Here is a 15274-nt window from a genome sequence, read left to right as displayed (position 1 = left end):
CCCAAAGTACCCAGGGCCCCTTTCCCCTCTGGCCCTGCCCAGCCGATCCCATGTGCCGGCATCTCTTGGAGCTGGCAGCACACAGCAGCTCGCCCCAGCCAGGATTCCCTCCCCATGGAGTATCCCGTGCCGGCAGGCGGCCCAGCGCCCGGTAGGGGCTGCATCCTCTGCTCACCAGCAAGCTGTTCTCCTCGGCCAGGCTGGAGCAGCGGTGCCGCAGGTCCTCCAGCGCGCTCAGCAGCTGCGTGTTCTGGCTCACGAGGAAGCCGTAGTCAGCCCCGCTCTGCAAAACAGTGCGGGAGATGGAAGGCAAGGCCCGGGGCAAGGCGGACAGGGACACCCGCCCGGGCTCGGCAGCGAGCCCAGCCAGGCTGCGGAGGGAGGCTGGCAGGGTCGGGGTGCATGCAGCAAAGGGGCAGGGTGGGATGTGGAGGCTGATTTCAGGAGGGAACAAGGGGCTGCATGTACTTTGGGAGACTAACAGCCTTTGGGGCTGCGCTACATCACTTGTGGGTGACAGTTACCATCTCCGTAGCTTTAAAGACGCTTTCAGCTTGCACCTTCGGAAAAAGCCCAGCCCCCAGGTCATCCTCAGCCACTTTTACCTAATAAATAGGCTGGAGAGGTGGCACCATGTGAACCTCATGAAGTTCAACAAGGCCAAGTGCAAGGTCCTACCCCTGGGTGGGGACAATCCTGATCACAAACACAGGCTGGGGGAGACTGGATGGAGCAGCCCTGAGGAGAAGGACTTGGGGTTGGTTGACAAGAAGCTCCCCATGCCCTGGCCACGTGTGCTTGAGCCCAGACCCCCCCCCCCCCGCTGTGCTCTGGAGAGACCCTCCCTGCAGTCCTGATCCAGCTCTGGGACCCCCTTTTCCACTTTTGACAAGGGCCTGTAGGGACAGGCCAAGGGGAATGGCTTTACCCTGCCGGAGGGGAGATTGAGATGAGCTCTTAGGCAGAAGTTCTTCCCCGTGAGGGTGCTGAGGCACTGGCACAGGGTGCCCAGAGAAGCTGTGGCTGCCCCATCCCTGGCAGTGCTCAAGGCCAGGTTGGACAGGGCTTGGAGCACCCTGCTCTAGTGGAAGGTGTCCCTGCCCGTGGCAGGGAGTTGGAACTGGATGAGCTTTAAGGCCCTTTCCAACACAAACCTGTCTGTGATTCTATGATCTAAACTAGCTCCAGATAAACACTAGCAGAGCCAGCAAGAGCCAGGCAGGCAGAGCACAAGCCATGACACTCCAGGCACATGTGCTGCTCTCCATGGCTCACATGGAAGCCTGGCAGCCTCCAGCACCGCTCAGCTTTCGGACATGATGGGAACTCCTCGCCTGCTTTCCCATGCCACAAACCGGGTTTGGCCCAGGAACCAGGCCCTGGGCTCTGCCCTCGCTGTGTCTTCGTGTCTTCTCGGCTTGGGAAGAAGGCGACACACCAGATTTCTTTGCAAAATGCCATCTTAATTTTGTCACATCAAAAGCAGCAGCAGCTCTGCCAAGAGCTGTGTATAGTCTTGTGGTTACTGCTTCCGGCTCAGAGCAGCTCACCACAGGCTCACTGCTGAAGCAGGCTCCCGGAAAGTATTTTTGTGCCTTAGCAAAGCTCGTAGCCAGGCTATTGCTTCACAGCTGCCCTGTGGCAGCACAAGCTGCACATCTCAGGGAGACCCAGGCAGATGTTTTCCCAGCAGCCCGGCTGCTCCCAGTGCCCAACAAGTCTTTGCTGGTGTGGCCAAACAGCTGTGACCTTCCTGGTGCACAGCTCTGCTCCTGCAGTGTGCAAGTGAAGGATATGAGGGAAACATCCCTCAGCTACTGAAGAAATGCTGTACAAGTTTCTCGGTAGCAGGAAGTTGGACATGCAGCTCACAGCACTTGGGTGCTGCTAAGCTCTAGGTCTAAGACTAGCTAAAACTCACTACACTTTTGAACAATACTGTATTTTGGCTTCTAAATCATGTCCATTGGAGAAATAAGGCAGCAGACAAATGCTACAAAGTCCACCCCATTGAATCCCGCAGACATGGCTGCCATGACCATGCCATGACTCTCCCAACCTCTCACACCTGTATGGAAAAACCTTGGCAAAGCAGGGAGGAAAAACACAACTGAAGGAGACCGAAAACAGAAGAAACCCCTCAGAAGAGAGCACCCAGCCCTGCCCACCAGCCTCATGTGGTGTCCCAGGTCCCACCAGCCATCTGAAACGCCAGGAGGGGATATTAGGTGCCATGAGTTGAGAGGCCTTTGGCAAGTGGTTTGTAGGTGTCCACCCTGCAGAAATCCCCGTGTTTGAGAAGGCTGGAGTGAAAAGCCCCATGGAAAGAGATCATGCTGCTTTCCACTTGTGGGAAATCAACATTATTTTCCCTCTATTCTCTTTCTCTCTGCCCTGGGCACACAGGCACAGTTACTGCCACAGCACCCCGGCACCTGGGTGCTCTCCAATGACTCAAGGCTGCTCCCAAGGGTGGTCAGGGCAGACACAGGAACCAAAGAGCTCCCCATTCTCAACAGCCAGGAGGCACCCAGATGCTCCCTTGGGAGCCACACACTCTCCCCAGTGCAGTGCTCAGGGACCCAGTACCAAATCCTGCAGCATTGTTCCTATCCCTGCAGGGACAGTGCAGTGTCTCAGAGAGTATTTCCCCCATCGCCAGCTCCAGCAACTGCCAAGTGCTTCCTCAGGCTGGGCACCTGTGCAAGGGATGCTGTGGGTGCTGATGGGGGGACAGAGCAGGGTGGGTGTACGGGGGAGCGGATCCTTCCAGCATCTCCTTGTGCTGTGCGTGGCAGAACCTTGGGCTGGTTCACTGCCACCCGCAGAGCCAAGCAGACAGCCCTGGGATGAAGTCAAGATGCATTATTTCCATCTCATTGCCGCTGCCAAGAGGCCTCAAGCTTCTTGTCCATGGTTCCTTGCAGTGAGACAGGCCAAGCAAATTTAGCCAGTAACTTCTGTGCTTGGGACAGGAGCTTGAGAGCTTTTACAGAGGAGTTGATGTGCTCCTGCCTCTCCCCATCAGGCAGGCAGGACTCTGACATCCTCAGCACCAGGTTTCTGTGGGGGACAGTTGGCACTTCCAGCATGGCAGTGGGATCTTTTGGGGACCTACATTCAAATTTCTGCATTTGAAACCCCTTTTCTGTAGCTGTAAAACATCATCGTCAGGCAGGATGCAAAGACTCACAAGCTCTCACCCACACCCCAGCAGGCCATCCCCAGTTCAGCCCAGGTTTTGTGCCACGACTCAGAGCTCATGATGTGGCAAAGGCTGGGATTTCCTTTCCAGTCCCCTGGGGGTTGCAGGACACCCGGGTGAGGTGCCACGGAGCAGGAGAGTGTGGCTCTGTGTTCCAGGCTGGGACCGGGCATGCGGCCAAGCCTCTCCACTGCCAGCACGTCCCACTGTGGCCACAGCTTGTTGGGACTTGGCCCAGAAAGGCACAAGGGACATCTGCAGTGAGAAGACATGGAGGCAGGAGATCCCTGCTGAGCCAGGATGTCTGTCCCACACTGGGACCTCACTGCCCAGGGAAGCTTTGCTAAACCTTCACACTCGCAAAAGCTGCATGGGCTGAACCATCCTCCACGACCACGTAGAGCCTGGAACTGACAGTCTGTCTGGATGTCATCCCACACTCATTAAACATTCATTTCTTATAATGAAATAGCTTTTAATTTATTGACCACTCCGCTGTTCGTTAAGGTTCCCGCTGCATGGTGCAGCCTGGCTGCAGGCCACACTCGGGGCCCCCACGAACGGTGCTTTTTGAAAGGAGCTGGAGGAAATCATTAGGGAGAAGAGGCAAAGAGGCTTCCCCCAAAGACAGAGGCATGCAGAAGTGCCATCAGGAGCCGGAATCCAACAGCATCCCTCGGTCAGGGAGGTTTTCAGTGAGCTGGAGGCAGCAGGAGTTGAGGCTGAGCTGACACTGCAGGCAGCAGGGAGGGTCTCCAGGCAGTCACATCTTCCAGAGCAGGAGCATCTCGGCCACTAAATTAGCCCAAGTGACATGTTCTTTGCCAATGGTGAGAAATGATCTAAAACCAGAGCAAGGCAGAAGAGCAGTAGGGTGCTGAGGGAGGGGAGCAGACTGCACCTCCCCTGTGCAGCAGGCATGTGGCTGAGAAGCCTCCTACTAAAGGAAAATTGTCATCATCTGTCGCCTCTTTTGGCAGGTAGAGCCCAAGATACAGCTTCTTCGGGATGCACTGAGAAGGAGTGAACAAAGAAAAGCCTCAGCATGGCAGCTGCAAGAAAGCTGCTGCTTTCTCGCCTCAACATTTCACAAAGCAACAAAGCTGCAGCAGCTTTTGCAGGGAGAGGTGCCCAGCCAGGCTGCTAAATGGGTCACGCAGCCAAAATTCCCCTGGAGCACCCAGCATCCAGCACAGCCTTGCAAGTCCTGTGGAAAACTTGCAGGAAGCCATTTAGGGGACAGTAAATCAAACAGTGGCGAGGACAGCTGCTGCCTGCAGCGCTGCACTGCAATGCGGCTGCCGGTGCCTCGCAGCACGGCCTGGCGCGGGCTGTTCCCCCATGCCAGCCCTGGGGAACATGCCAAAGCCTGAGCCCAGCCTGGCTCCAAAATCCCTGCAGAGAGCCAGGCGGGGAGGAGGGATTTAGCTGGTGGCCCCAGGAGCAGGAGGTCTCAGGTGGCCTTGGAAACAGGCAGTCTTGTGCTTGATTTTAAAACGTACACAGTTTCAGGACGTATAGAATATACAAAATGTACAAATATACAGGATGCACAAAATGTCAGCATGTCCCTGCAGGGAGTTCACTGTCTGCAGCAGATATGGGTCCAGCTGCTGGGTTTGCTTTGCAAAAGCAGTCTCAAAACCACCTTCCTCCCTTTGCAGACACCTTGCAGACCTATTTCCTAGGTGAAACTACACCAGCTCTCCTGCTATCTTGGATCTATTAGACCCACCACTTCTTCATTTGAAATCATTGTCACCAAGCCTCCACCATGTCAAAGCCCTTTAGCTGTTTGTACCAGCTGACTTTGGTAATTAGTTTCTTTAGCATCTCCATCCTCGCCACCTGAAAATGAAACCTATCACTGCCAATCCATTTTCTTCTCTTCCACTGGATTTCAAGGAAATCAGGTCCCTCACAGAACAAAGTCATTTTCCATAGGCTGCTCTTCTGCAGTGCTCTCACTGCACGTCAAAAGCAAGACAAAAATAGCATCACCTCCTGTTCGGTCAGTGAGCAAGAGCAAACCCAGCCGCTGCTGGCCCAGTGAGTGTGCCTTGCACCGCAGCGAGCACCATCCCAGTGGAGGTACAAGGGTTATTTCTGTTAAAGATATGGAAGAAGTAAGAGGCATGCCTGGGATGCAGTCGGAGTTATTCTGCCATTCCTTCAATAGGCTGCCTGTGTCCCACAGCACTTGTTCTGCTTCCTTCTTTTTGCACCAGGTTCCCGACTGCAGGGACAAACTTCCCTGTTCTTCCGTTGACTTCATGGCACTTCCCCACCAGCTCCTCACCCCCCGCGTTGCCAACTCCCATTTCCATGAGTCAGCATTTTCTCCCTCTGCTTGTCCCTCTTCCAGTCTACTAATTGCCCTTATTTATGTGATTTCCTCATTTATCTGATTTTTATCACCCAATGAAACAAATTCACAGAAGAAAACATCCATCCGAGGCTATTAACTTCAAAGATACAGCCTCCAGCATGGGGTGTGCTAGAGCCACAAATTGCAAGATACTGAGAGAATATTCAGAGGAACATTCACTATGTATTTGCTCTTTCTTACAGTTTCCCCAGGCTTCCTCTCCTGCACACTCTCTGACCACTGCCAGATTTTCATGTGTTCCTCACAGTGTGTTTAAAATGAGATCTGCAGCTAAAACTGGAGTCTCACAAATTCGGGTCCTCTCTATCTTCAAACCTTCTTATGAAAACACCATCATCAATCCCAGGAAAACAAACCCAGCTACTCCAGGAGGAGAAAAATCAGCTCAGTAGCCCTGATTGCCCTGGCTCAGCTATCCTTCGATGATCTCAGCTTCCCCAGCCTCCCAACCAGGCAGGAATTAATGTTTCTGCAAAACTGAGACAAGGAGGAATGCGAGTGGAAAATAAACTCTTAAGGCACAGGCAGAGCATCAGCTCTCCGAAGTGCAAGGCTGCAGCTGGGTCCAGCATGTAACATGGCATCATTTCTCACCTTTACAGCAAATCTAGGGATTTTGCAAGCAAAAGAGAGAAAATGACACTGAAATACCACACAGCTGCTGGAGAAGCAGCTCTGAACCACTCCCGACATACTGTGCACACGTTTCCTCATCTTTCGTGATCAGACATAGAACAGGGCAGTCAGTGGAGAGGGACAGGGGATTTGGAGAAAGCCTTTCCTTGCCCAGGGAGCAGAGCCCAGCACAGAGACCCACAGCGGGTGGTGCTCACAGGGGTGGACCCGGTGGGGACTCTCACAGGGTGCTGCTCAGGGTGCAAGTGCTCATCTGGCTGAACAACTGCTGGTATCATCAGTCCTTGACTTGCTCCTCGCCCAGCTCTACAGTGTGGTGCAGAGACCTGTAACCCACACTCCTTCCAGCTGCCTGTTTCCTGCCGAAAGCAGAAGCATGACAAGGTGCATGTGGCCCTGGACAGGCTTTCCCCAGCTGTGACCCAACCTCACTCCACGTTAAACACAAATGGTTTTGCAACCCCAGGATGTGTGCAGCCAGACACTGCTGCTGCCAACTGCTGGGATAGGATCCATCTTGGTTACCAGATAACCTGCAGCACAGAGTTGTGCAAAGCAAGCTCCTTGAGCATGACAACAGCATCACCTTCCTGCCCTTGGGTTGCCCTGTGACCGCTGGGCACCTTGTCGGGTCTTTTCCCACCTACACACCCTGTGAGAAAGATATCTGCATTTCATAGGACAAGAAACGCATACAAAGCCTGTTCTACCAACTACCATTTTAATACTGGTGTACAAGCTTCTCCCTTGTCTCTTATCAGCTTTCAGAAAGATTTGACCTAGCCCCACTCCGGTAAAGCAGGACTGTGCTCCATCCCCACCATGGTCAGGGGACACTAACAGCATCTCTGTTTCATTGCATGGAAGTGCATGAGAGCCAGGCTGCATACCAGAAAACCTGGTTTGGTTGTAAAATTCAGGTGCCAAGGCAGCCAAGCTACCTTTTTCCCCCTTGCAGATTTTTTTAGGTGCTGCTGAGGAAGTCACTGAACCTGCAGAGAAGTGGGCTCAAGCAACAGAATTTCCACTAGAAAAAAACAATAGTAGAAGAAGTGGGAAGTAAATGTGTTAACATCTTCAGTGCAAAGACAGAGAGACTTCGCAACCTCTGCTCCTTGTGTACTCCTTGCGCACTGCCAATCACTTCAGCTAAAATAGGAGTACTGCCTTCTATAGACATTTTCGGGGCTTTTTGTTGTTTAGCACTGAGCAAAGGTCAGCCTGCAGCTCCCAGCACTGCAGGCTCAGGCCCAGACAGCTCCAAGGTCTTTGAGGAGCATCTGGACTCTTTTCAGATGCCACAACAGATAACTCTATTTTATAAGCTTGCAAAAAAAAGAAAACCAACAACCCACACTGGGGAAGAATGATAAAATTCAGCTCTTCCCAGGTTTGGTATTTTGATGGCTGGAGCTGGGGTGATTGTTCTCTGATATCTCATCTTTCTTGTAACAGAAACTCTAATCCAAAGAAACACTCCCTAAAAAGGCCTGAGACTGTGGTACTGATGAATGCACTTGGGAACCAAGCGCCTGTCCCCGGACTGTGTCAGGGCTTCACCCTGGAAAGCCACTGAGCTGCAGTTCAGTAAATCCCCTACCCATACAGAGGTGCCAGGGCCCTCTAACAGGATCATGGCTTGAGAAGTTCATACCGGGTCTCCTTCCCCTCCCAGAGGCCCAGCAACAATATTTGTAGTCTCATAAATTTGCTTTTATTGAGTGGAGAGACTGGATTACCTCCCATGTGCAGCTTTGAAGAGGCAGATGTACTCTTCCACCTCGGAAGATACATCAAGGAGCTGGAGTGACAGATTTTGTATGCACAGCTCAGCTTTTGCTCAGATATCTGCTCTGCTCTCCCTCACCTCTTCTTGTTTCCCAAATCACTTGCAGTTTCCCAGGGGCCAAGAGCATCTTTTCTGCTCAGTCACATTGGCTTAAAACCTGTTCTAGATGCCCAGGCTCAGGTATGCCAGGAACAGCATCCCTTGCCCCTCTCAGTGAGGCAAGAACTCATTTGGGGCAATCATAGGATTTTGTCCTGGACTGAGAAGCTCCAAATCTCTGATGGCTTTAACAATTAGCTAAAAGACGGAGGGGAAAAATCATCCCCTTGCACCTGTCACAAGGGCCAGAAGCGCTGTTCAGCCGTCAATATGGAAATCATAGAACCATGGAATGGTTTGGGTTGGAAGGGAGCTTTAGCTCATCCAGTTCCAAACCCCTGCCATGGGCAGGGACACCTTTCAAGAGACCATGTTGCTCCAAGCCCCTGTGTCCAACCTGGCCTTGAACACTGCCAGGGATGGGGCAGCCACAGCTTCTCTAGGCACCCTGTGCCAGCGCCTCAGCACCCTCACAGGGAAGAACTTCTGCCTAAGAGCTCATCTCAATCTCCCCTCTGGCAGGTTAAAGCCATTCCCCTTGGCCTGTCCCTACAGGCCCTTGTCCAAAGCCCCTCTCCAGGTTTCTTGTCGGCCCCTCTAAGCACTGGGAGCTGCTCTAAAGTTTCCCAGAGCCTTCTCCTCTCCATGTGAATGGCAAGAGCAGCAGAAGACTTAGAAATTGATGCCCAAAAAGGTATTTTCCCAGAACTGCTTAAGCAGATGGCTGGGATGCAGAAAGCCTGCACCCACAGCAGGAGGAGGGCAACAAGGCTGCCAGCGCTGCACGTGACATTTCTCCGCATGTTACTGCAGCAGGAAGGAAGGCTACAGTGACAGGCCACCCAAAACAAGGAAGCAAAGATATTGGCAAGACCCCTCACCAAAAATTTGCAGAGGGTGAAATGAGAAAGATGCTGAGGCGAAAGCTCATGGTGCCACAATGGCCAACACCAATGCGGTGTGGCAGCCCTGTCCCAATAACAGTCATCACCAGTCCAGAGGAGCCAAGGACAAAGTGAGGAGGCAATGGCTGGTATCCCTCGTCCTCCATGTCCCACCAAGTGACCTGGCCAAGCCATTTGGACCTGTGTTTGTACAGAGAGTATGAGCTTTCTCAGAAAGACAGTTAAAAGGAGAATTACCTTTCCCTTCAGACAATCTCACTTTGCCTTTTCTTCCATTCATTCGTACAGAGTCCTGCTGGCTCTCCATGGCAGGAGCTCTCTGCGCCTGGCCATGCAGTCACAGTGCTTGCAGAAAACAGCACTAAGTCATTTGCATGAGGCTGAGCATTGCCAAAACAAGAAAAATTAATTTACTCAGATTTTGAGCAAGATGAAGGATGATCTTTTCCTAATTGGAATTGCAGGACATGGTGTCTGTAACAGCAAGAACTGGCTTCATTGCCCAGGAAGACCTTCTTGCCCTACTGTCATCTTTTATTCTGCTGACCTACCTTTTCTAGTCAAGGGCACAGCTCTACCTCAGACATTAAATGAATAGTTTTCCACCTTTGCCAATGGACAATTTGGAGCTCTTGAAAGGCCACGAGTTCCTGCAAAAGGCACTGAGCTTATTGCTAAGTGCAGCTTGGTCTGAACACTTGACATGGGGGATCTTTACCAGCATGTTATAATTCTTACTGTATCTGTGTTTTGTGTTATTAAGCCCCACTGGAAGCAACAGGTTCTTTTGTGGGTATTTAAATTCCTACTGACTGAGGGGCTCATTGGTTTAAGCATTTTTAGTTGGGTTTTATGGATTTATTGAATATTCTCAGCTCCGTATGACCTCAAGGGAAGCTGAGGCTTGGCTTTTAAGAAATTCAGATCCAAATCAACCTCTTGAGATTGAGAAGTAGTCACGATAGCCAGCTCTGAGCACCTAGCAGTGCTCATTGCTTCTGTGGTTCATGGAGCACCAGAACAGGGACGTGGTCAGCCGCTGCGCTCATCCCTTTTAGAAGCGCAGCTGGGAGGTTTGGGGAAGAGTAATCCTGGAAGGGAAGGATGCAAGGAATATACAGAAAGTGAATGACCTTGCTTCCCTCCCTCCTCCAATTTAGGGCACCAGAAGAGAGCTTTCACTTCAGCAAGCTGCTCCCAAACCATCCTGAATTTCCAGGGCCAAAGCAGATCCCACTGAAGCAGCATCCCATAAGAGATGCAGACAACTGAGCTCTTGTGGGAAGTGCTCTAAAATCCATGTGACGGCATTATTGGAACTTTCCGATTTCCAGCCACGCTGTACCTGTGCCGCTTTAACCCCATTCTTTCTACACAGACATTTTTCTCCTTCTCTGATATTCATTATTCTGACTGGGAATCTACAGCTGCAGTGCCTGGAGATTCTCAGCAGGGAAGTCATTTCTTACTTCCTGTGTCCACACAGAGATTTTGGAAAGCAAGACCAGAGCAATTTCAAGAGCCCAGGACCAAGAATATATTTATGACAGCAAGCCCCCAGGTAGCATTATTCAGTGGTAGCACTGTAGGACTCTGCAGAGGAGCTCTGCAGTGCATTGCAGGATGCAAGGCCACACAACAAATGGATGGGAAGACATGGACACAAGTTGCAGCAAGGGAAATTCCCACCAGAACTAAGGAGAACATCCCTCTCCGCAAGAGCACTGCAGCCTCAGGACAGGGTTACAGAGTGGAGGGATCCCAAGCCTTAGAGGTATTCCACACTTGCCAGGTCAGGCCCTGGGCAACCTGCTCCAGCTCTGGAGCCAGCCCTGCTCAGGACAGGGGCTAAATGGGAGGCTCCCCCAACCCATCTCTCAAACTCCAGAGTTCCCCTTGCCAGTTCCAAATGGGAGAGGACAACAACTCTCAACCCTCTGCACTCGGGAGGGACCTGAGCAAGAAAGCGGAGATCAACCTGACCTATGGATAGTCTGAACTTCTGCCTATGGACTGTCCCTGAGGGAATGGCAGAGCAATAGTGGCATAGGCTGGGACACACAGCAAGAGCTTCATCATAAAATCAACATCTTTAATCAACTATGTCAGTGATGAGCCCTCAGGAGGCTCTTCCCTGCACTAGGAGATTACTCCCTGGAGACAGCTGTCCTGTTTGCATAATGTACCTCTGACATTCCAAGGACAAATATCCTAAAGGAAGCCCAGTTCCAGCAGCTGGACACCCAGTGCCTGCTTGTCCCAGTCTGGCCAGGAAAAGACGTGTTTTTGGAGGGGAGCTGTGTCAGCATCCCCTTGTCCCCAGCTGTGACACAGCACCTTGCTTCCTAGGAAGTGGGTTTGAGGATGTGGCTTCAAGGATGTGGCTTCCACAGCTCAGCAGTACTTGCCCTGCTGGAGGCAGCAGCACTGAGGTCACTTGGGCCTTTCACATCACTGAAGCTGCTTGATTTCAGGAGAAAATGCTGGAAATTTATTTTTTTTTCCAGGAAAAGACAAGTTACCCTTTCTGGGGATCAACATCAATGCTAAGGATGGCACTGCCATGATACCACCAGCACCACCACAGTAACATCATGGTACTACTGTGGCACTACCACAATACATGAGGGTACCACCAGGTACCACAGCACCATCACTCTGACAGCATCACTGCTCTTGATACACTATCAGTACCACCAAGTACTATCTTGGTGCTACCCTGGTGGACTGGTACTATGATGATATCCCCATGGTGCTGCCAAAACCCCATGGGACTGGGAAGGGAAATATCAGTCGCCCACCAAGCCAGGAGCCTCCAGGATCATGGGGGAACACTCAAAGCAGCCCAAGGACCAAGGCAAAGTGGATGGGAGGTGCTCAACAGTCATGGGAGGTGCTCAACTCATGGAAACCAAGTGGGGTCCTTATGCCCTCCACCACCACCCATGTGAGATCAGGTAGAGCTGGTGAATGGCCCCCACCCCACAGACACACCTTTGAACCAGCCACCTATCCCCGGCCATTCCCAGCCTTCCCACCCAGGCTCCCCCACCAAGGCACAGTCCTACCCATGCGCTGCTAGCTGGCTCTCCAGAACAGAGAGAAGGCAATATGTTTGGCACAACTCATTTGACTCTCAGGATGGAGAGAAAAGAGGGTTGGGACAAGAAATCCTTCCCATTCTGCTGCCCCATTTTTTGTCTGGAGTGTTTCTGGAATGGCCAGAGGCTGTGGTCAGGGACAGACCAAGGACTCTCTGATTCTGTGGAGCCCTTCCCTGAGCATCATAATGAACAGCCCCTCAAAAAAGCCCTATGAGAAACTGTGCTGGGGTGAAACCATTTTCTCTGGATGGCTCTGGGTGGGTTTCCAGCAGTGCTGTTTCCCCTGTGGGCAGGTCCAGCCTGCCCTCCATCCAGGCTCAGAAACACACCACAAGCTTGGCTCAAAAACGTCCTGTGAAACCCGGATCAGCTTTGCTCAGCTCTTCTCCCCCATACTCAATAAGAACAGTCCAAGACCTGATTTCTCCCCTATTTTAAAAGGACAGGGGAGCTGCTCCAGCGTATCCCAGGAAGATGGCTGATTTTACCCATGGGAAAGGAGGGCAAGCAGCCCTAAGCAAGGCGAACTGATGAACTTTTGTGGCCTGGGTCAAGGAGGTGAAACTCTGAGAGAGCTTTTTGGGCTGTTTTTAGAGAGGTGCTGCAAGGGGCCAGGCATTGCATTACCTCGAGGTGCCCCGATGCTGTCTGCAGGGACAGGTCCCCCCCGCAGTGCAGATGCCCCAAGACCTCCTGGGCTACCCTGAGCGAGGATGGGATGCTCTGGAAGGGGGTGGCAGTCAATCGTGTCCCTGCCACTACCTTGCAGAGCCATTGATGCTGCCGGAGCGAGGAGGCGCCGCAGAGAGGGCTCGGTGCTGGTGCAGGGGCTGTGTCTGGAGCAGGTGGGCTCTGCCCTGTCAGAGCCCCGGCGAGATCCGGACCAGCTCCAGCACTAGCCGGGTGCAGGCAGCTGGAGACGCCCGCGGAAGGGCAGCAGAGGCGGCAGCTCCTTCCCTCGCATGGCAGGAGCTCTGGCAGCTCCCCAAGGGGAAGGTGTTGGGGGTGGCTCAGCCCCAGCCAAGCGCAGCTGTTTCCCATGCCCGTCTTGTACCGAGGTTACATCCCCCCGATGCCTCGACGCCTCTCGCCCCCAAACGTGCCCACCCGCACCCCGCCCACTGCCAGCACCCCGCCGGCAGCCGCCTTACCTGGGGGTGTCTGTCTGTCCGGTCGCCTCCGAGCCCGTCCATCGCTCGGAGCGGCCTAACGAGCTCCGGTGCGGCGCGAACGCGCTGCGGGTCCTGCGAAGGGCCGCGGAGGGTCCCCGGGGACTCTTCCTGTGGCCGGGGGTCTGCGGGCCCCTCGGGCCCCGGGAACAGCCGGCAGCTCGCCCTGTCGCTGTCGCCCCTCACGCTTTCACTCGTGCCCGGGTCCGGGCTGGCGGGGACGGCATCGCCCGGGGCCGGGTCAGCGCTGGGCTCCCCGCGCTCCGGGTCCTGCATGGCGAGGACAGGGCTTTGGGCTCACTCGGTCGCGGCGAGAGCTCCCCGTGGCTGCGGGAGCCGGCAGGGAAAACGCGAAGGCATCAGAGCAGCGGCGGCGGGAGCAGCCCGGGCCGCGCTCCCTCCCGGCGGGGACGGAGGCGGCGGCAGCGGCGGCGGCAGCAGAAGCATCCCTGCGCCGGGGGAGGCTCCATCCCCGCTGGATCCACCGGCTCGGATCCCCCCCCCCCGTACACCGTACAAAGGCTGCTGCCCGCTGCCCTCAGCCCCCCGCCGCCCCCGGCCCCATGCCCGCCGCCCGCCCTGACCGGGATGACGTAGCGGAGGGGCCGGGGGAGCTGCCAGCCCCTCACCGTGGCCTCGGGCAGCCCCCGGCGCAGACGCCGCCGACTCATCAATATTAAGCCGGGCCCAGCACCGGGGCGGGGGTGAGGGGGGGGACCGCACCGCGCCCCTGGCCGCCAATAGCAGCGGCTCCACCTGTTTCCATGGCAACGGTGCGGGAACGGGGCTCGCTGCCCGCTGGATGCGGCGGGGGGGGTGTGTGGGGAGCACCCCGGGACTGGGGGAGCTTCGGGACAGGACTGGCCCCATGGATGCTCGGCTCTGCCTCAGGATGCTCGGCTCTGCCCCAGGGGATGCTTGGCTCTGCCCCGTGGGTGTTCGGCTCTGCCCCAAGGGTGCTCAGCTCCCACATTTCCCCTCCGAGGGACCCAAAACTCAGCCCCCCACAACACAGTGTGCTAGAAACAACACGCTGCTGAGCCCACAGGCAGGGCCCTGCCTGCAGCGGCTGTGGTGAACAAGAGGCAGAGGGTGGTGGGAGCAGGGAGTCGATATGATCCAGGGAGACAGGAGCTGACAGCATTAGGCTACAGGAAAGCAGGGCACTGCCACCTTCGAGCAGTGCACAGGGCAGGCAGCCGTGTGCGCTCTCTTCCTGCCTCGCCGTGTCTTTGATGAAGATCACCTCATTCATCAGGCCACACAGTGTTTAGCAATGCTCAAGGGAAAGCCACCAGGCCACCCTGGGGGACATCCACCTGCCCTTGGTCCCTAGCCCTGTTCAAAGCTTAACCCAAGCAAGGTTTGATGATCCCAAAGCCACAGGGGTGGCACAGACCTCACACCACTGCCTCCCTCACGTCCTAGGTGTGGCAACAACCTCCAGCCCCACTGCCAGTGCCTCTCCAGCGCGGGGGCGACAGCATTTGGCATTTCACAGCGTATTGTTCCCTTTGTGTTCATGGCTCCTGCACCAGGAGAGCCTACTCCGGGCCTCCTGCTCCATGGAGGTGCTGTGCAGGGGGCCTTCAGTGCCCCTGTCAGACACCACTTTGTGAGCACCTCCAAGAGCACCATCGGCTCATCCAGATGTGTACTGTGCAGATGTGTCAGCTCTTGAAATGGATGCCACTGGCTATGTGTCATCTCTGCCTGAGCAGAGACAGCGCAGGCAAATCACCGCTGAGACAGTTATTTCTCACTGCTGCTACAAAGGGTGTAGGTGACCCACTTAGATGGAGTCGTGCGCGGTGGGGGGTTACCACTGGGTCTGTTTCCCATCTCACAGCATGCAGGAGCCTGCCATCCCACCCAAATCCCAGCTCTCTCAGCTGTCCGTTTTTAAGGAGCTGGGGAAACCTCAAGCTGGTGATGAGGAGCAAAAGCAGCCAACAAACTGGAGGGAATATTCCAGACA

At 54.4% G+C, this 15274-nt stretch overlaps 1 protein-coding gene across 15 annotated transcripts in view; it reads right to left on the bottom strand.

The window, feature by feature from the left end:
- The window catches only part of TSPOAP1 (TSPO associated protein 1), a 70758-nt gene extending 56753 nt beyond the window's left edge, over positions 1-14005 (bottom strand). For 5 of the 15 annotated variants that reach the window (XM_030474736.2, XM_030474737.2, XM_030474738.2 and 2 more), the window contains exons 1-2: positions 13279-13991; positions 176-283 (exon numbers count right to left, since the gene is read on the bottom strand). In XM_030474736.2, the coding sequence (XP_030330596.1) occupies positions 176-283; positions 13279-13572 (402 nt within the window). In that variant the 5' untranslated portion in view covers positions 13573-13991. Of the gene's footprint in view, positions 1-175; positions 284-13278 lie in introns of all 15 variants that reach the window. The other 10 variants (XM_030474739.2, XM_030474732.2, XM_030474740.2 and 7 more) reach the window with 5 other exon arrangements.
- Positions 14006-15274: the final 1269 nt, after the last annotated feature.

Source organism: Strigops habroptila (genome assembly GCF_004027225.2).
Source record: "Strigops habroptila isolate Jane chromosome 13 unlocalized genomic scaffold, bStrHab1.2.pri S16, whole genome shotgun sequence".
Classification (NCBI taxonomy): domain Eukaryota; kingdom Metazoa; phylum Chordata; class Aves; order Psittaciformes; family Psittacidae; genus Strigops; species Strigops habroptila.
This window is presented reverse-complemented; position numbering and strand designations above follow the sequence as displayed.